Raw genomic sequence first — 22,230 nt, forward strand, 5'->3', positions numbered from 1 at the left:
AGGGCATTCCAGTTTCCCACTATCCCAGACATGGGTTTGTTCCCAATGAACCAGCATGTTGGTTTTGTTCTTTGTTGGGGCCAGACAGAGCAAGAGACAAATACACCGACTACAGTAGTATGAAGCACAAGCTTACAAAAGCAATGTTAGGCTCCACTACATTGAAACCAAAAATTTTAAAAGTAATTAGGTGGTCTTCCCCAATAGCCTAGACAGAAACAAGAGTTCTGACAGCAGGAGGGAGCAGCAAACAAGTAGCCGAGAAAAAGTGATAAAGTTCTGAGCAACAGAGAAAAGTCAGGGACTGCTGATATACTAGGAAGCAGGAGGGAAACACCTGTGAAATGCCTCAAAGGAATTATGGCATGGTCCTCTGAGAAGGTGGTAAGGTCAGTGACACAGCTGAACTGTCTCCATACCAAAGCACACAGCACAGGCAGCAAACAGGAGGAGTGGGAAGCCACTTCGCAACTAGGAAGCTACAATCTAACCACTGAAACATCATGCAAAGGACCACACAACTGGAACGCTGCAAGAGACAACTGGAAAATTTTCAGCAGTCACAAGCAAGAAGGAAAAGAAAGCAGGTGGCTGCCCTCCAAGGAAAAAAAAAAAAAAAACACCACCAACAAAAAAGCATTGACTCTAGAGAGCTGCTTTGGAAAAACAGTGATTAAAAAGTTGATAGCTTATGGGTAAAAATTAGGGGCTAAGCCAACAAAGGAAACCTCATGGCTGGTGTTTATTACAGTCTACCTCATCAAAGGAAGCTTGTTGATAATGAGTCCCCCCTTCAGCTACAGGAGGTGCATATTTGCAGGCTCTGAACCTGCTGGGGGACTCCAATCACCCTGACATCTGCTAGAAAAGCAGCACAGTAAACTGCAAGCAGTCCAGCAGACCCTTGCAGACCAGGTGAAGAATGGAGTAAGGACTCCAAGTTTTCAGAGCACACTTGCAGTTGCTGACTGAATTAATGGATGGGATCCCCCAGGAGCTGTCCTCAGGGATAAAGGAGCCGAACAGAACTGGCAGCTCTTTAAGGACATTTTTCATAGAGCCCAGGAGCTCTCAATTACCACTTGTAAGAAAACAGGCAAGGGAAGCAGGAGATAAACATGACTAACTAAGGACCTCCTGACCAAACTAAAGTGTAAGAAGGAAATGCACAGTTCTACAGGAACACTGGCTAGAAAAAGGAAGATTAATAAATATCATGTCTTGATAAATAAGACATGAGAACTAGCGAAAACCAATATGGAGAAGGCTGAGCTATTCAACAGATTTTCACTTCAGCTTTCAATATTAATCTCTCTTCCCACATCTCTCAGTTCCCTGAACCTCAAGGCTAGGACTGTAGACTGCAGTTCACTCTAAGTGAAGCTCAGGTTGAAGACTACTTGAGATATCTGAATGCACATCAGTCCATAGGACCCAGTGAGATGTATCCCAGGGTTCTGAAGGGATAGGCTGATGTTGAAATGGCCAAGCAATTCTCAATCATATCCAAGAAGTCTTAGCAGTACGGCAAATCCCCAGATGGAAAAACGTCAGACCCATTTGAGGAAGACTCTAGGAACTATCAATCAAGCAGCCTCACTCCATATCCAGTAAAATCATGGAATATTCTCCTGGCAGACACATAAAAACATGTGGAAGACAGGGAGCTGCTTAGAGACAGAAAGAGCAGATCATGCCTGACTCATTTGGTAGCCTCCCACAATGAAATGATTCCATCAGAAAAGCTACAGATGTCATCCACCTGAACCTCTTGCAAAGCTGGAACATCCAGAGAAGTTGTGGATACCATCACTGGAAGTGTTCAAGGTCAAGTTCTCCAGGGCTTTGAGCAACCTGATCTGGTGAACACTATCCCTACCCATGGCAGGGGATATGGCCTACATGATGATCTTCAAAGGTCCCTTGCAACCCAAACCATTCTGTGATTGTAATCCTGCAGGTCAGTTCCTGGAGATCCACAGTTTTAAAATTTATACAAATGGTGTTAAATGGTCATTTTCAAGGAAAAGAAAGCTAGCTCTCATTTAGAAATGCTACTTGGACCAAATGTGATGTGATGTGGATAAATACAGCACCAGCTTGCATGTTTCTGTTACCTTGCCATTAGATACACAATTGCAGCAACTGCTGGGGCCATCAGTATGTGGGACAAGACAACACACAACTCAGAACATGGCTCTCCTAGCAGAGGCATTTCTTGCTTTACAGCTAAAATGCCCATTTGGTCCAGCAGGATCAGAGGACAGCCATATCAAGTATCTCCCTTTATTGACACAGATCTGATCTTTGAAAGGAAGCTTCTCATGACTCCATATGCTGTGGAAACTGCACTGCTCCCTCCAGTAACAAGATGCAATACAAAATTGAGCAGAGGCCCAGTAAAAGATTAAGTGGAAGCAACACTAAGAGATCAGGTTCCTTCAGCTTATTTGAGCAATTCACAGAAAGAGGCTTCAAGGCAGCAGTAAGAAAACGAAGAAGCAGCATGAGCAAGGTCTCCCAGTACCACCTTTTTGCTTGTTTGTTTTGAAGAGAAAAAAGATCTAGACAAAAAAAAATTACACAACATCACTTTGAAAAGGATCTTAACTTATTTTAACTCCTCATTTTTCAGACTCTTCTGTCAGATTCTTCTGTCAGACTCTTCTGTCTCAGTGAAACGCATTGTTTGCCCCAGAATTGCTTTCAGACTTTGCTCAATGAAGTTTCAAACCTCTTAGCAACACAACCTGACTTCTTCTCTGTACCTACATACCTACATAAACCTCACTTCTCAATGTACTGCAGGACTTCAATGCATTCTAGACTTAAGTTGGCACTAGATGTTCCAGAGATCAGATTTATCTAATCAAAGCAAGGTAAGGGGAAGGGATCTGAACCAGACAAACAAAACCACAGGTACCACTGCCACAACAAGAGCTCTTCCAGCAGGGGCAGAAGATACTTTTTTCTAAAGGCTTCCTCCTCCCTCTGTGACTGCCTTCAAGTCTTGCCCAGTAAGTAGGTACATCCTGAGTTACACAATCCTGAGTAACATGCTCTAGGGAATCCTGCTCGAGTAAGCAAGTTGGACTGGCTCACCTCCAGTGGTCCTTACCAACCTTACTCATTCTGTGATTTTAACTATGATTAGTTCTCTGTATGTAGGAAGCACTACAAAATTGCTCCCTGGTATGCCAGTTCTGCCTACCTGTGATTAAATATGCATAGAAAGAAAGAACATGCAGAAGGTTCCAGAGCCTGTAGGCAGCACAGCAGAGGCTCATAATATCCTTCTGCCCTCAGAGAAAGAGCCAAAGTGGATTGCTCAGCCTAAAGAATAGAAACTCAAAGCCTTGATCTTGCCTGGACTTAATGAACTAAATATCCCTGTTCCATTTTTCTGATGTAACAGTTTTCAAGCTAAAATTTTCCATTCCAGCTAAGAGTGAGAACAAAAGTATATGCACTTTATGTAGAATGCAGTCTTCTACAAAGCCACCTCAAAATCTAAGTGCAATTGCAGTTCTTTTGTGGTTTTTTTACATCATGTAAGAGACAGTGCTGCCATTCCAAAACACTTCCCCCAGGAACACTATCTGCACAAAAAGCTGTGTAGTGTAAAGGAAATTTTGGGTGCTCCACAATGAACCTGTAAAATGTAAGCACTCTAGAAGCTTCAGCTAGGAAAAAAAAGGAAAGAAAAAAAAAAAACAAACAAAACTGAAAAACCTTTCATTGAGCTAACAAGCAATGAAAGACAGCAGTACAGTAAGCATTTATTTAATCCCATTTATCTGCAGCTATGCACATGCACTCCTTTAACACTGAATCACAGTGAATCATGGAACAGTCATGGTCAAAGGGACCTCTGTAGATTATCCTCCCTGCTGCAGCTGAGCCACCTAGACTCAGTTACCCAGGACTCTGTCCAAATGGCTTTTCAGTATTTCCAAGGAAGGAGATTCCACAACAACTCTGGGCAACCAGTGATTACCTGTCCTGATGGCAAAAAGTGTTTCCTGGCATTCATAAGGAACCTCCCACATTTTCAACTGTGGCCATTTCAGAAAGGGGCTTAAGAACCACATCTCAGTGTGTTTGAGTAGTCAACTGGAACACGTATACTGTTAAGTGTGCAAAATGGAATAGAAGACCCTTTCATCAAAAGAGGTCCAAAAAAAACCTAACAAAAACCATTGAGCTCATTTGTAGATGGTATGGACTGAGGACTAGCTATGCGACAAGGAAATCACAACCCCTTTTCTTGCAGGCTGCAATTGTTCAAGTACTTAAGCTTCAAGCAATTGGTTTAATAAAACATACTGAACAGCTAGCAATCTGAACTGCTGCCCTACTGTCTGAGCAATTTATGTTTTCACCAATATCCCAAGCTGAAAGGTGCTTTAAGGACAATTCTTCATTGCTTGGTCCCAATTTAACTTTTCTCTGAACAAATTCACCTTTCTGCTTCAAGTTTTATTCAAATAAATGTCAGCTATAATCCTGACATCCCACTTGACAGATTAAGAGCCCTGCTTTCAGAGCCCCTGAAAAGCAAAAGCAGTCACTGAGGCAAATTAGGTCAACAAAGAACATCCTAGGAGGAATTGAAGAGAGTTAAGAGAAACCAATCACCTGCATAAGCTCACCATTTCTTCCCAATGAAGTTTGAGGGGGAAAAATGTCTTGGTGGAAGTCAAGTTATAGATTGCATATGAAATTAGCTGTGTGGCTATCAGAAGGCACTGTTTGCCAGTGAACCAAAATCTAACACCCGAGAACCAACATGAACAAAGGGTTCTTAAAAGCTTATGAGAACCTATCCTGGATCTACCATTTTTACAAAATGGAAAAGCATCTGAAAAAACATTAACTGAAAGGCTTTAAACCCTAGCAGCAGCTCTCATGCCCTCATTCAGTGAGATGAGCACAAGATGCGGAAAACAACAACTACCAAACCCCAGAATAACTGTCATGAGCACATTCCTCCTTTTCCAGAGGTGAATTTCAGTGCTACCAGCTTTCAACAGTACACAAGTCCAACAGTACCCAGATGGTGTCTTAGACACACACCCTATGGCACACACAGAGTGATATTTTGATGTGATTAAGAACTGAAACTCTTTAGATTATAGAAGCCCCAAAATAACTTTAGTAAAATAACTTTTGCAGACTTCGCACAAACTTGAACCTTATGTCAATTTTGTAAACTCATCATTAACCCACAACATAGCCATCAAATGTTTAAGAGATACAAGTAACATATGAAATCTTAGGAACAAGTTGTTCAGTCCATGAAAATGTGGTTAAAGCTACAGGTTAGCCAGATGACAGAACTGTTCTCAAAAATTCTGTTTATGAAATAAAATGAGGAAGCTAAGAATATACTAAGTTCAAGAAGACCTAGAGCTCTACCAACAAATGACTACATATATCAGAATTGTAAAATTTCCCCAGAAACTATCTTAGATCACATTATTAAATAAAACAGTAAGACTGCTGTCAATTTCTCAAGTCTAGTGCTATATCCACTTTTTCCTGCAGCCCTAGAACTGCTCACCAGCATGGCCTATTGATACAGAGCAGTGCAAGTCTTAGTGTATTTAGCATTAGGTCCTTGACAAGCAAACATTCTACAATGTAAAAATCTCAGTCTGTCAGGTGAGATATCGTCAATGCTATAGGTCTCACGCTAGGGAACAGTGCAAGTTACATCAGTCTGAGTGAGCTCTTTTCCTGGGTCACCCATGTCCTGTGCTATCCTTGTACCACCCCAAACAAGAATATAAAAACAAAATGTTCTTCTTGCATCCCTCATCATATACATTCAGTATCCAATACTATAGTTAGGTTAAGAGTGCCTAACCAAGAACTGATCAGTATTGCTTGCTTGGACACGACATCAGCAAAACAGGAAGACTACACACAGCAGCATGAATAGCAGGATTCACATCAGACACCTCAGCCTTGCCTCTGCATGGTGCATTTGTATAAACACGGTGAAACAATGTATTACAGGAGTCTGTGCTTATCAACCATGAGTCCTAGCTGCACAAATAGCTGAAGTGAAGACACCCAGAACAAGAGGCAAGAGCTCAGTATTTCCAGTAGGCTCCAAGTGCCCACAGTTTATTTTGCATACTTGCTTTACATGATTTACATAAAAACCAAATCATTAAAAAGAGATACATTTATTTTATTCACTATATGACACAGATTTATTTGCCTACACATTTTTAAAAGCAAGACTTTTATATCCTGTAGTAATACTTTAATCAATGTTTTCCATTAGCCTAAGAAAGCCTCTGAGATCTCTGCTAGAATTTGCTCCATTCATTTGTGCCTTTAACATCTACACATATATCTACAGATTGTTTTTAAACCACATATGAACTGCATTAAGGACCACATGGTTCCGCTGAGAGGCTAAAAGCAGATATTGCTACAGTAATCAGAAGCATTGTCCCATAACATTAATTATTTCTACAAGATATTTAGAAAGCCATTCTAAACCCATACTGGACATCTGAAAGCAGTTTCAGTGTCTGCAAGAGGACCATCTGTTCCATTACTCTGTTCTGAATGATATGCAACTTCTTCCCTTCCCTCTCAATTTGCAAATAGCTAACATCAGTACTTTTGAAGACCTTAACTTCCCAGAACAACCCTATAGCAAATTTTCCAGTAGTGTTTGCACATTATCGCACCACCTCCTTCTCTGCAATAAATCAGATTCTGATTTTACAAGCACTTGTAAAGAAACCTCATAAAATAAATTACTCTTTTCTTTGTCCTCCACAGATGCAAAACACGGAAAAACGTTTTCTTGACACCTGAATTTTGAAAAAGAAACAAGACTGGGAAAAAGTCTAAAACCTAGACAGGTCCTAACATGTTAAATGTTGCATGTCAATGCAATTTAAACCTATCAGAAAGAAAGACAGCTTTCAAATTATGCACTCATTAAATCCCAGACAAGGCATCTGATTTGTACAAAGCATCATCCTCTGTACTACAAAGTTTACTGTTGATTTTGCTCCTGAAGAGGATTTAACATGAGGATTAATGCAGCTCAATGTTTGGTCTTCAAAAAAAAATGTTGTGGCTTGGCACTTCCACCTTGCATCAATGATCCACTTATATTAAGGTTCCTTGCACTCCAAGACCTTTCTTTGTTGGGTACGTATGTGTGACTGACACTGCTCAGAGAGATTTCTTCCAGAAGTGTCTATCACAGCTACACATGCCCAGTACCAGCACACAGTAACTCCTGGAGACAACACTCCATAAGAGACCCATCTGCACAGAAATGCCACACACTGAACAGGCATCCTTCTCATACGGGAATTGATCTATTTCCCTCATGTCTTTCTGCCCAAGTCCACCAGGGAGCACTGCAGTTGTATGTGCCATGGCAGAATGCCCCAAACCATTTTCTGTTGTCACTTTTGACAAAAGCCCTGTTGTCTCACGCTCCAGTCTATTGTTACTATGACAACAGTATTACAATGCCTCCCAATTACCAGTGTATTATTTCAGTGGTGGATTCCTCCACCCCCAACAGCTCACAGAGAAGGCAGCCTTATTCTCAGGTCTCGTTCAATAGGGCAAGTCCAAACTACAGACTACTGAGCTACACTGTAGATGCAAAAAATGTGAGACAACCCTCGAGGCTTTCATTTCTGTGATGAATATTGACATGTAGAAGCTAACATAGCTTAAACAAGCGGTTAGAGGACATGAAACTATTTAAAACCAGGAACAAGTACTTGAGACAACAGAAGTATTCATCCACTCAAGCTAAAACATGAAATTTCCATCCTGTGTCTGCTATCATGTAAGGCTCCTTCAAGAAAGGCCCATGAAGAAACAGTAGGAGAAGCATATTAGGTGTTTGAGTCACTAGGTATGCACCAATTGAAAATCACTTTGCTACTCAAAGAAGCAGGGTTCCAAACAAATGCTGTAACTTACATCGCAGAAACAGACCAAAATAATTCCTAACCCTTATAGTCTGATGAGCTTGCTTCCACAACAACTGATTTGGCTTTGATCAGTATCTGAATAATAAGTACTATTAAGAATAGCTAGGATTTTTATTTTGCACACTGGGACATAAGAGATAGATGCTGTTAACAAGGACTGCTTGTGGTTAAGCATATAAAATACAAAGTATCTTTCCTCTCATATCAATATTAACTGCAGTTAACAGAGAGGAAAGCTCCACACTGTAGGGTTTAATTCATGTCCTCCTAATGGAGCAAAACTCACAATTCTGGTAAATAAGAACAGTCTAAAATTCTTTAAACTTTTCTGCAAATACAAGTCACTGTCTCCCCACAACACACTAAGAACAGTCAGGAACAGTAATACTCCGGCAGTTCAAAAGTCAGAGTAGGAACAGTAACAGTATTTAAGAATCTTCTGATATAAACAGCAACAGTTAAAACATTTTACATTTTAAAGTACTTACTTGAGAGTATTTTCCAATTATTTCACAAGCCTCTGAACATCAGATCTCCAGGATGCCTCTTTGAATCTAAGCTTTCTTGTAGAACACCAGTTCTCCAAGGGAGTCTTCAGGAATTCAGTACATCTCTCCCGTGAGCAGCACGCATAACCAGATCCCAATGGACCTCAATTACCAACATCCCCTCTAATTCTTGTTAAGAAGCTACTAGTCTTCTTACAGGCTTCTGTCTATCCAGCGGATAAATCTAAGTCAGTTTAATTAATTTTCAGTTAAGATACCAAATCTTCTCTCTGTCACCCCACCTCCAAAAAGAACTGGCTCCTATACGATTTTGCTCCTTGACAGAGCTTCTTATGATTTTTCTTTTATTACTCTTTTTCAGGGAGTAAAATTAGACACTTATTTAACTTTTACAGTAATATAGTTCCTCTGCTTGGAAACACTCTAAGCATTCTGAAATCTCTTAGGACAAAATTACCATAAGCTGCAATAATTTAATTATTTGCTGTACATGCCTTCTTTGCAAGGTGACCAAACAAATGAGTAGTTCAAAAATTTTTGTAGTTCAGTGATTTTACAATTCCTTTAAGGTTTAGTGTGTGCTGCTTCTACCCATAGAATACCTTTCACATATATATATTTTTATTTTTTTTTAAATCATAACAGAAGGTTTATCTGCCCTGCAGAAAGGGGTCACATAATACTCCCTCCATGTCTTTCAGTCAAAACATGTATACTAGCAGAAGGTAATAACTAATGAATTCTTCTTCCTTAGTTGTGAGGAAGGACAGCAGGGTAAGGAATGTTTTGACATGCTTACAAAGAGGTATTTAAATAACAGTGATCCTTATATTAAGAGCACGACCTACACATGAGAAAAGCTGTTAGCTTAGAAAGTTTTAGCTTGCTTGCTTGCTGTATCTTTCAAGTGTAAAAAGGGTAAAGGAAAAAAAATCAACTTACACAGAAATTCTCTGGTCAAAAAGAGACAAATGCACCTTGACAGTACCATTAGAGGTCCCTTCATAGCACTGGAACAGTAAATTCATCATGCCACAGGATCTTTGCAGTAGATTTTATAACTAGCCTGAGGAAGCCAGTAAAAACATTAGTCTCAAATCACATTAAGTAATTCTGGGTGGATCCTTTTAACACTGCATGGACTAAGAGTGATTTTTAAAAACTTCTACAGCTTTGTACAGTGATGAAGGGAGATTTTCAGTAGATATAATTTTTTATTTCCCTAAAATTACTGCAGTACTCTGCACGTTCAGATCCATACATCATGGCATCACCACAGATATGCTTGTGTTTGCATATTTCGAAGGATGCCCTTAAAAACTAAGCAGGTGTATGACACCTGAGATAATATTTAGCCTAGAAGTCCTATAGATATCAACACTTAACTGGAGATCCACATATAAAAAAAAAAAAAAAAAAACTCTGCAAGAACAGCTCCAGCTTCTGCAGAAACAAACACACTGGAGGGCAAAGCAAACCCGGACAAACTGCATAAGCACAGCTTCTGTAAGTTTATTTTTAGCCTAGGGTTTTTTTCAACAAGAAAAAAACCAAGTGTGCTACGCAAATAGTTTTAAAGGAGCTGACAGCACACAGGAACTACCTTGAACTACTCCCATGCAGTACTCAGCAACCAGAAAACCAAACCAGAAAGAAAATTAGGTTACCCTATAAATCTACTTCATCCGTTTTTGGTGACCATATCCCCCATACCAGTCAGTCACCCCTAAAAAAATGGCTGGGGGTGGAAGAAGGCAGGAGGCAGAAAAACCAGAATACTCAACAGGATGACTTAACAGAAGACTTTGTTTTTCAGCTTGGAAAAGAGACATTTGATATAAGAAAAAAAAAAGATAGATATCTATAAAATCACAAAAGACATACAAACTGCAAACAGAAATGACTGCTTACTAATTCTCACTAAAGTCCTAAAGAGCTTGCAATAAAGTCATCAAGAAATCAAGAATAATCTCCTTTTCAAAAAAGGAAGGGTTATTTTCTTTCAGCAAGACTTTTAAACTGTAAAATTCTCTTGCCATAGAACACCTTCAAAGCCGAAAGTATAACAGATTTTAAGAAGTGAATTAGAGCTTTCAGTAATTTTATACATAAATTGCTATGCAACACAGTTCAAATGCAGCCTCTTTATCAAGTGCCTAAATTGCTGATTGCTGTGGGAAAGAAGGATACATTCAAGGCTTTTACAGTCTGAAATCATGAGCTTCATTTCTGGAAAAAAAAGATATGTGGATCTTCATGTGAAAGTCTATGCTGCAGTCAGACTGAAGAAACAGATCATTCTTTCTCCACAGCCCAACATGCAGAACAGTCACTACCCTGACGTCACAGCATTCCTCCAAATGCACATTGCAGAGTTCACCACTCATCCACTATTCCAGGACAAAATACAACACTGAGATACAAAACCACTTCTCAATAGTTCTAGAAGCAATTCACATACAGTGAAAATGCATCTTCCTGACAGATAAAGCAATCCTAGAAGTCATAAATACTGGAGAATGCCATTGATTGGTTCCAATGCTTCAATAAATTTAGTCCAAAAACTGATTACATAAAGCAAGCAGTGTTTTCTAAGTGTAATTACTTGGCAACTGAACAGATCTGCAGTGACTGAATACACTGCAAGAGATGGTCAGCAAACCAGCTGAGTACTGCTTACCAAGACCCTCCCTCCCAGAAGCAGAACACAAAAGCGACTGCCACCTAGGAGAGCCAATACTGCTGCCATACTCAGCACCCCTCCCTACACTGTCCTACAGCTGCAATCACTAAAACAGAAGAAAAAGAACTCACATGAGCTGTTTGCTGTCTTACAGTTTCCTGGGTGCACAGTCTGGTGAGTTTTCTTCAGTTCATGTACACTTCTTATTTCTACACAAGCTTCCCCCAGTGGCAGGGTTTGTACCTGTGATTCTAAACCCAGCACAGAAGCTGAGCACCCACAGTACCTTTAGCACAAATATACACACTCCACTCCAACATTTGTGCTAGACACAAGAGTATTCTACTGCTGGAGTCACTACATACCTTTTGCTGGTCTTGCTACTAGGCTTCTATGTCACAGTTTTTTCTCTGAAAAATCTTTATTCATGAATGTGCTGCATCCCCACACTCTGTTCAGTTATCACTTTTTCCCTTTTTGACATCTAAAGTGACCAAAAAAAGTGTTCATGCTAGATGTGATACAGAAAATATGCGGGCTGGGGTGGCAAAGAAGAAGCAAAGGAGAGAAGGTAAAGTGGAAAATTCTCACTCATTTTATCATTCAGAAGAAGGTGCCAAGAGTAGGTAGCCAAAAATGAGGTCAGAGGACTAATTTCTAGACAGTCTATCACTTTTCAATTCCTGTTCTTCAAACAATACTTTTTAAAAAGCATGCCTTGCTTATTTAAAAATAAGCACTCCAATAATGTGTTCTTTGAATTTTTATTTTTTTTAAAACAGACCAGTTTCTTCCATCATATCAGTTGCAACAGCATACACTTAAGGTGTGAACAGCAGGACTTTGCAATGTATTCCAAAAAGCTATTAAAGTATTCCCAGTCCGAATTCGTGCCCTAAAAACACTGTTGCATTATCACAGTGTAAAACATGCTCCTTCAAAAGACTTTGAAATTAAAGCTGAATACCTTAAACTATAAGTTTTACATAAAACTGCTAGAAAGAAACAGGAATTTTGGTGAAGACAGCAAAACACGCTTGTCCACTAGATATAAATTGCAAAATCGCTACAAACATGAAAGAATAGACTTCTAGACTCATGTCCTATCAGTTTTATAGAATCAAGTAAATCCCTAAGTAGCATCATACTACAGTACATAACAATCTATCTGGTGGCTGGTGCCACTGCCTTTAGTAAGAGCTCTCACCCTGACAAATGAATATCTGACTGAAGTACAACATACATGGATAACTGTAACTAAACTGAACAGAACAGATCATGCTTGTTTGTTTGAAATAAATTATTAAAAAATGCCCCAAAATTCCTACACAGCTACTTGCAGGCAGTTTGGAGAAGAACTGTGTGTAGTGCTACAAGTCTGCTCACTGCTTCCAAGGAACTGTAAAACTGCTCCAGACAGCAGAAGAGCCTTGGGATTTGATCAGTAAGTTCTACATGCTGGACATTTACATACATATGGATCATACCCTAAGTCTAGCATCAACACTTAGAGTCACAGATCTAAGCTGTGCACAGAATACAGAATGAAATTCTGTGTTACACAAGCCATAAATTTAAGCCTGTACTTCCTTTCACCAAGTCCACAACTTCTTGCTGAATAAAGACTGAACTTTAAATGTACCATCATTTCATTCATTACAGAAACTAAATCCAAATATCTTAAATCTCTACCAGCATTGTACATCAAAGCAGATGTATCACACAACCTGCCTCTTCCTCTGACCTGCCCCAACTTCTCCAGAGTATCAAAGTCTTTAAACAAACCACCCAAAGCAACACTATCCATACTGCCTTGCCCTGCCAAATCCCAAAATCTCTGTCACGACCAATCTATAAAGACAAAAGTGTGCTGCTGCACCCTTTCCTGCTCTAATACAACATTTCAAAAACTGAAAACAACAAATCTTTTCCGAAGCAAAAGATCAATTTTCTATTCAGCCTCTTACAGTGAAACCTTCTTCCATTTAATTTGGACTTTCAGTCAGCAGTTCTCAAAATCAGACTGACTCCAGCACGAAACAGACCGAAGTAATTACTTCCTTTAAGTCCCATACTAGACTCCAGTTACCGGCTGGAATTAATCTTGCTTTTCTATTCAACATTGTCATAGTATAATGTTACTGTAACCTACTATATCAATGGATCTCTTCTCATAAACTGCTGCATAATCGACTAGATTTGATTTCTATAGAATATTCTCCATGTTTTACCTTGCACACAGAGATGAAACCACATTGCTTATAAAAAGAAGAAACAGACTGAAAATTATATTCTGGAGTTTCCTCCAGTTTTCTTTCACTCAATTTCTGGGGTTTATTTTTAAGTAATGAGTTAAATATTGCAATAAAGCTAATGCCAGATTTCATACCTAAGTTTTGTAGCTTTCTATGAAGGAATTCTATGTAATAAAACTTTCAGAAAAAAAGACATCTGTTTTATTGCACTTACAATTATCTGAAAGTCTGATAATTGTATCCTGTCATCTGGGTAACACACAGAACGTATAGTTCATAATCTTAACTGAAGTGCCTAAAAGTCAGGCTTTCCTTTACACGTTTGATTAAAAAGAAACAGTGAGCAGATAATTTTATTCAGGTTAGTAGATGTTAAAAGAGTGTAAGTTCAAGAAACTGCTCTGAGTGTAAAAAAAATAAAAATAGGAGTTCCCATTTAGAAACAAAGTACTACTAAGTACAGAAAAAAACCACAGAAGTTAAAGACATCCTGACTGAAAAGCTCTTTGTATTTCTCAACAAATTTTAAACAGTTGAAGTGTTCCATTTTATTTGAAATTGCTTTGGCTCCAGGCTAAAAAACACATACTGAAGATAGATCACCACTGAATAATGGTGTCCTGTAAATTGAACTGGAAAGCTCCAAAGGACGAAGCTGTTTCTCCATACTGCATGGAATGAAAGGTTCACCATCTTCCTAACCACTACTACAACATTAGAGGAGCCAAAGTAAACAAAGACTTGATCTAGTAAAGCTGGTTTTCCTGACAGCAACCAAGAAAGACAAACCTACATATTCCAGATTTTAAATACTGTAATTTAACAAACAAGCAGACTTCATCCAGTCTCTCCAGGATAGTTTTTCTGATGGAAGTTCTGCAAACTTTATATTACAAACCAAGAAAAAGTTAAGTTACTGTCACTATTCCTACCTGCTAGATTAAAAGTAGTTCACTTTCAAAACAAGCAATAGCTTTCATCCCAAGTTCAGCACATAAACAATTACAGCTTCACAAAACATAATCAGGCAAAATTTCAACACTTACCAATACACACATCTATTTTCCCCTTGATAGCAGCCTCATGCAAAGGAGTGTAGTTCCAGTTGTCCCTAGCATTGGGGTCTGCCCCCTGACACAGCAGCAGACTGACCACTTCTGCATGGCCAAAGGAGCAGGCGTTGTGCAGGGGGATCAGCCCTCCGTCGTCGCGAGCATGAACGTTGGCTCCTGTCTGCAGCAAGTGCTCTACAACATCCTTCCTTCCAAAACCTGCAACAGAACATATTTCTCTTCATTCGTCTGGCAAAACAACGTGACTTAGATCCCAAAACTGCTCACTTGCAGCTCAGTGTACATTATTCATGTCCCTCATCTACTTCTTGGTTCATTCCACCATAAAGTCAGACTCTGCTCACCTGTTCAAACAACAGTGGGCCAAATCACTTACAGTCGTGACAGAAGGGAACTGTATTGTATCAGAACCTGCCACTCTATCTCATTAAGATTTTCTACAAAGGCTGAGCATGCTGAATGATGAGAGGGATGCAAGGAAAGTAACAGGAGCACCAGCTGTACCCTCTGTTACATACCCCCACTAGGGTTTCCACTTTAAACCTCCCTTCAGTTAGTCAAAAGCTTTCATACAGTAATAGTTAACAGACAACCTAATTACTAATGTTCACAAAAGACACAATTCTTTGCCAAATTTTCAGAAAGTTTGGAAAAAAACTGACTTCCCTGAAGAGCTGGAAGAATGCTTTCCCTGGTGAATACAATACATCAACTAGTCAGTTTGATCAGTTTAAGTGCAGCTGAGCTGTTTCACCCACCACCCAATTAATGATACTTTATCTCAAAATAGCAAGAACTCCTCCAACTGCCAATTCCAACCTCTGCAAAGCTGTTATGTGCACAGTTTAACTTATGACATAGAAGACTTATGATTCTCATTAGGTGGTTTTCCTCCTCCTTTCACCTCCTCGATTCAATAACAAGACTCCAAAAGGAATTAAATTTTACAAAAGCGTACAATCACAGGTTAAGCACACCTGTAGATATCACCAGGATCTTAAGCAAAGCTGTAAAGACGCTCTTATTAAATGCAATCCCACTTTTTAGAGCACTAAACACAGTTTATATGGGAACAGAAGCCCTTGAGGTAGAGGAGCACTCTTAGAGACATGACCTTTTCAAAACGGTTTTATGCTATAAGCAAAGGGAGAAAGAAATCCAAGCTAAGTCACTGTGTGTCACTGCTTTACTACAGCACACACCAGGATCAGGCTTTTTCCCTAAGACTTTCCCAAGCACTTCTCCCACTTCACTAGACAGAAAACAATTAAACTGAGTGATTTAAGTAAGTAAACTCAAAAGCCTTCAAGCTGGGAAAAAGTGCACGTGGTTCAGTATTACTGAAGGTCTAAGATTTTGCATTTATATCCTCTTGTAAATTCCTTCCAAAGAATTTTAAATGGGAAGGAGACACACTGCACAAAGTATTGGAAGATAATTCAAGAGAACAAGTTACTAGTCACAAAGAAAGCAAGTTGGAACTTTCTACTAAGTAATACACTTGTGACACTAACAGTTCATATACCACAAATGTTGCCAAAAACATAAAAGAAAAAATTTCAAAGTCAAGGCTAGTAATATATTGATTAATCTATTTTTTTACGTGAAAATGTGTGCATTTTGCGGGCTCTGAGGCTATAAGACTGCCAGGATGTTTCCTAATTGACTACATAATTTGTATTTTTCATTGTATCCATATGAATCCAGCTGAAAATTATTAACCCCATTTTAAGTCACACAAGGCAGAATTAAACAGTGCCTTGGCTTTACAAACACCTGTGTGAGGTCAGACATCTCTCCTATGACAAGGACATAGGCGACACCTGCAACAAGTTGAGTCAGAGTAGTTTCAGAATGATGTCTCAAGCAAAGCTTTCCAGAGCAATGTAATCTATTTTGCTCTACACTGCAGCACAGGTGGAGTGGTTGATTCCGGTGTCTCTGCACAGAGTGAAGTGTGTCATAAGTTACCAACTATCTCTTGCCATTTCCTGGCTCTCCCTCAAGGAACACTCAGTCACTACTTAGCTCTGCCTCTGCAGTTGCTTATCTTACTCATGTATGTCAAAGCAGCTTGTATTTTTATGATTAACAGCTTGCTAGCTGACAAACCAGCTTGATCAGCTCTCAAAATCTGACCACTAGCTCCTTCCCAACCCAAGTGAGACCCCTTTGCCTTCAGGATTAAAGCTGTATACTCTAGAAATTTTCTAGAGCATAGCTATTTATGCTAGCCTTCCCAAAGTGATGAGACTTCCAACAGTTATTACTAGGGACATCAAAGGCATGCTTAGAAAAAAAACTGCCTTCTCCCAACAGCTTTTTGCCATTACTACACACATAAGCAGAAAGAAAACAAGCTCTGTCACTGATGCTTTAACAAGTCACCTTAAATCAGGTTTCTCAAGCCTGAGCTTCGATGAGACCAAGAACACTCCACTCTGTGATCCCAGCTCCATAACTTCCAAAAGCCCCTCCTGGAAGCTTCTACCTCTTCTTGGTACAGAAGCAGGCATTAAGCCACAGTTCAGCAATTATTATTAGTAGTTTCTATATCTCTAGGTAGAACACTAGAAAGAGAACACCTGTTCTAAGCTAAACAAATGTGTTGCACAAGAATGTGAGGAGCTAACTTCCTGATCAAAAATAAGTTTAACTTCCCCTTAAATGGGTGTGGAACTGGACAAGCTTATGACTGTGGCTATATGAAGAAATTGAGTAGGACTCAGCTTATTTTTACCAGGTCCATCCACCTAGTCACTTCTGACAGAGTCACTATTATTAATGATTTACCAGCAAGGACTAGGTCTAAAAACATATGAACCAAGGTGTCAGCAGGAAATACATACATATCCTTTTGCAGGGCTCAACGTTGTTTCAGAAGGGACAAAGCAAGTCTGTTCCCAAGCTGGCTCTAGGAGAAAGCTCAGATTTCACACAAACACTCTCAAGTCCTCCCCATCCAGGTATATTAATGGCAGAAAAGTCACAGAAAATCAGCTTTGGCATGTAAGTGCTCTGCATGGAGGATGACACACACAGAGCCATGAATGCATCACTGTCAGCCTGCTTCAAACACAATGGACCAACACAGGCACTTCAACTCGCAAACCACGTAATGATGCAGGGGGTATAGCTTAGGCTGAGAAGTAAAGGCACACCACATCCCAAACAAATTGTACCTAAAACGTGACACCTCATCACAGACTAAAATCACCCAACTATTAAAAAAAAAGTCAATAGCATTCCCAACAGGAAAAAAAAAAAAACCCTACCTCTCACATACATAGAGAAAAACCAAAGCATTTGGTTATGCTGGCAAAAGAGGTATTTTATCAACTATGTGTCAACAACACCAACAAATGCGGAATTGTCAGGCCAGTTTACAAGAATAGAAAACACTGTCATTACAAGTATTTTCAGCTACTGAGGGACATATAGTACAGTAAAGATGTTCTTATTTTGGTGAAATAAACAATGACAGTTAAGATCTTTCTCTAAGGAAAAGAGGTAACATGTTTAGATCAAAGGAATGCAGTAGAAAGACAAGTGAGTGAAAAAGTTTGTCTCATTCAACCCAGTTTGAAGAAGAAAATTACTAAGCAGAATACAGAATATTCCAGTGAAGAAGGTGCAAAGTACAAGAGAAAACTGGTTACTTCTAGCACAAGTTAACAATTATTTAATGAACTCCTTAGCACAGGATGACCCTCCAATAACATTTAAAAACTGGGTTTTGTTCAGACAATTGCTAAGCTACAAACTGCAAGGAGAGTACTCAGAGAAGTATCATATGAAGATGGTAAGTGTATGACTCTTCCCCAGGTATCCGCTTTTGGCAACCAGTATGGATAAAAAGCCAAACATACCTTTGTCCATGCTTAACCCAGTTGCTTTTTAAATTTTTTTAGCAAGCTAGTTTCTATTGAAATAAACTGAATGTAAAAGCTATGCATACATTAATACCTCCACTTAATTTCTTTTTTGTACATGTTTTAAAGTCACTTAATCACTTTCAAGTCTTTAAAACCTGCTTTTTGGGTGCTACTGGATAATATCCAAAGCCTGCACTGGTACCAGACACAAATATCCTGCAATCCATACAGCAGTTGAGACAGTACTGAGTTTTCCTCTTTCCAAGCAAGGAGGATGAAAGGAAAATTATGCTTTGCTCAACCTTTTCCTGCTTGCAAGAGAGGCCTCTATAACTGTGATATAGCCTTATTTTCTCCTTTATTAATAGCTAAGCAAAACAGGTCAGATTTATTCAGCACACTACTTGACACTTCAACACAGAGCTGAAGAACCACTTCCCCTTTATTCAGTTCAATTGGCACTTCAGGTAGTCCAAACAGCAAAAATGTGGATAAAACTGTTGCTCCAATTTGATGTGGCCATGCACAATCTACGTGGAAGTGAATAATGGTCAGGTGACTTCAACTCCTAGAAACAGATTCAGACCTATCCCCAGCTTTTAAAATAACTGGTAACAGATTTCAGCTCTTGTCTTACCTCCAGCTTACACCTATGCCAAGCATTCTGAGTGATCTCAGAAGTCCCTCTTTTTATAGTCCTGCCACAAGAAAAGACAAAGGTGACTTTCAAATCAGAAACCTTACAAAGCCTAAGGAAACCCAAACTTAGTACTTTTTACAAGGAACTGTAAGTGGGGAAGTTATCCTTCCCTATTACAGTAAAAGAACTTAACTGCTTGGCATTGCTGCCAAGAAAGACATCTGAAAAAACAGCTGAGAAGTCAAGTACCCAGTGGGAGGGGGAAGGAAAAATAAATAAATAAAATTCAGTCCCAAAAACGGGAAATTAAGAAGAAATTAGAAGAAGAATTCCTCTTTCACAAATCACAACATCCAAAGTGAAACTCTATTCATCTAAGAGTTTAGCTTCAAGAAGTTTGAAAAAAGCAGTTTAAAACACGACATCCTGCACTCTCATCCACCCATTCCCCTACTGATGGCCATACAATTCACACCTAGGTATGGCTCATAAACATGGGCTATTATCCAAAACACAGCTTCCTATACACAGCAGACTGCTATGCTCATAAGCAAACAAGTTTTATTTTACCTTTGGCCCACAAAGGAGATCAAATCAACACACTGCATCACCGGCAGGTATACACTGCTTAAGATCACCTGCATTCAAACAACATGCTTGCTTACAGGCCTTTCCAAAACACAGGATGTCAAGATCTTTGTAATAAGAAATCTGCCTAATGCTCTTACATGTCTAATCCACTGGCACCAGACATGCAGCAATTTGAGATAAAATAGGAATGGTATCTAAGGAAAGTATTTAAATCTAGAAAAACAGATATGGGAATTTGTTAGGTACAACAACTTAATCTGCTATTTTCCTCGTGCTACGATGAATTACCTTCCACTGCTATTACAGTAACATCTTAATGACATTATCAACTTCCAAAACCTTACTCAAGTAAGTTTTGTCCATTTCTTCTCTAATCAGAGCGCACATTACCTCCTGCAGCTTCAGCACTACAGTTTGTACAGGCACTGAAGTTACAACCTGAGATCTCAGAATTTTAGGGGAAGAAGCAAGATCTAACTTTAAGTCTGAATCCAAAATTAGCAGAGCAGACTCAAGCCTCCCAAAACATTAAGAACTTCATAAGCACACATGCAGTTGGTACCATCATTATGTTCAGGGTTCATCAAAATTAAGTCCATCTCCATACCCCAGAAGTTGGCTGTGTTTTAAACTCCACTTGCTTAAGCCCCATTTCCCAGTAGAGCTCAGGGACCAGAGTCAAAAGAAAAGGAAACAGCTCAGGACCAAAAGTTCCCTTAGGGGCATTGTCAAATGCCTCTTGCACTTTGAAAATGAAAACAAACCCATACAATCTCAGGGTGTGTTACCTAACTGATAAATTGTACAGCACTATTCAGAGTGCCAGGCAATATTGTGCTGTAAAATGTTCATTTTGCTACTGATTTCAACAGTGATTTAGAGCCACATGCCAGCATTTAAACACTGATAACTTGATACAGACTTATTAATTATCTTAATTTACTAGACCTGTGTGCTTCACTATGTAAGGTCCAGTTCTGTAACACTGTGGCACACCTCAGAGAGCTCTCAGACTGACCACAGACCTAGCAATTGCACAAGCCCTGAGTTAGGAGTAATGATTTAAAAGACTTTCTTCATTTTAGTTTTATCATTAATTTTGTGTGCCTTGTGCCCCCAGTAAAACATACACCCCATAAGAAATAATCTTTTTATTAACTGCAGTAATCTGTTACAGTTCTGTCTGCGAAAGGTAGTATTTACTTCCAGTTAGTCTACATTGTTACACCTTACTGCTAAATTGCTTTTATAACACCAGTTCTGATCACAGTGACATGTCTCCTCTGCACAAAGAGGTGTATTCTTTCCTGGGCGCATGTGTAACTTCTACAGTTCACTTTTCCACTGGATCCCTTTCCCCAGCCTACTCAGACCACAAGAGATGCAGACATCAACCAGCAACCATGCCGAAACAAAAGAAGTTACAAAGTGCAAGGCACCAAAACTGATTCCCATGAAGTGCATGTGCATCACAGGAGTCCCCGAGCTGTTACAACACAGGTGAAACCCTTACTTCAAGTCAACTCTGTCCTGAATTTCAGTTTCTTGCTTCCCGAGTGCACTGCACAAGTTTGCAGCAGCCCATGGATATCAAACACAGAGATCACTGTCCATACTTTTAGATCTTACAGTCTCTTTACGCTCGCAGGATCTCCTCTCCCACCCGTCTCACCCAGAGGAAGGGGATTTAACAGCCATCTCCCAACACCCTGTACGAAACGCTGCCGGGGACCAGAGTGTGCTCACACTCTTCCAGCTCAGGACTGCCCACTCCCGCATCACCGGGGCGCTGGAGGCCCCCTGCGCGAAGCTAATCCAGGGGAACCCTGCCGGTCCCGCCGGCTGTCACTGCCCCGGCCGGGCACGGGAGGCCCCGGTACCCACCGGCGGCGAAGTGCAGCGGCGTGGACTTGCGCCCCGCCATGTCCTTGGCGTTCACGTTGCCCGTGTCCACCAGGCGCTTCACGCGCGTCACGTCCCCATTCCTGCAGGCCTCCAGCAGCTCGCGGAACGCCCCGCTCGCCGCGCCCGGCCCCGCCGCTTCGGGGCTCTCTGCCGCCGGGCTCGACGCCGCCGACGACGACGCGGACGAGGACGACGACGACGAGGAAGAGCCGCTGGAGCTGCTGCCCGAGCCCGGCGGCGGGGCCGGCGCGGCGGCGCCCGAGCCCTCCGCGCACTCCGCGGCCGGGGGCCGGTCCGCGTCGGGGGGCGCCTCGCCCTCGGGGCCGGCCAGGCTGTGGCGCTGCGCGGCCGGCGCCAGGCTGGGGCTGCGCGGCGGCGAGGCGGCGGTGGGCGGCGGGGAGGCCGGGCCGGGCGGCGGGTGGTGGTGGTGATGGTGGTGCTGGGAGCGACGCGGCGGCACCGCCGCCATCTTCGCGCCGCTCCGCCCCTCCCGGGCCCGTCACTGCGGCAACGGCGCCGCCCCGCCCGCGCTTCCGCCCGCCCGCCAACCCCGAGCGCCGCGCACGGACGTGACGCCCGCGCGGGGCCCGCGGGGCGCGGCCGCACCGGCCCCGGCACCGCCCCGCGCGGGGCGCGCCTGCCCCCTGCCGGCCGCGGCGGGAGGGCGGGGCGGGGACCGGGAGGGGCCGCGGGCGGGGCCGCGGGTGGAGC

The 22,230-nt window shown here is 41.1% G+C and overlaps 1 protein-coding gene across 2 annotated transcripts in view; it reads right to left on the reverse strand.

Annotated features, from left to right (window-relative positions):
- TNKS (tankyrase) overlaps positions 1–22,003 on the reverse strand; it is a 128,359-nt gene extending 106,356 nt beyond the window's left edge. For both annotated transcript variants that reach the window (XM_064417338.1, XM_064417337.1), the window contains exons 1-2: positions 21,499–22,003; positions 14,482–14,706 (exon numbers count right to left, since the gene is read on the reverse strand). In XM_064417338.1, the coding sequence (XP_064273408.1) occupies positions 14,482–14,706; positions 21,499–21,988 (715 nt within the window). In that variant the 5' untranslated portion in view covers positions 21,989–22,003. The remainder of the gene's footprint in view (positions 1–14,481; positions 14,707–21,498) is intronic.
- Positions 22,004–22,230: the final 227 nt, after the last annotated feature.

This window comes from Passer domesticus, chromosome 4, assembly GCF_036417665.1.
Source record: "Passer domesticus isolate bPasDom1 chromosome 4, bPasDom1.hap1, whole genome shotgun sequence".
Lineage (NCBI taxonomy): Eukaryota > Metazoa > Chordata > Aves > Passeriformes > Passeridae > Passer > Passer domesticus.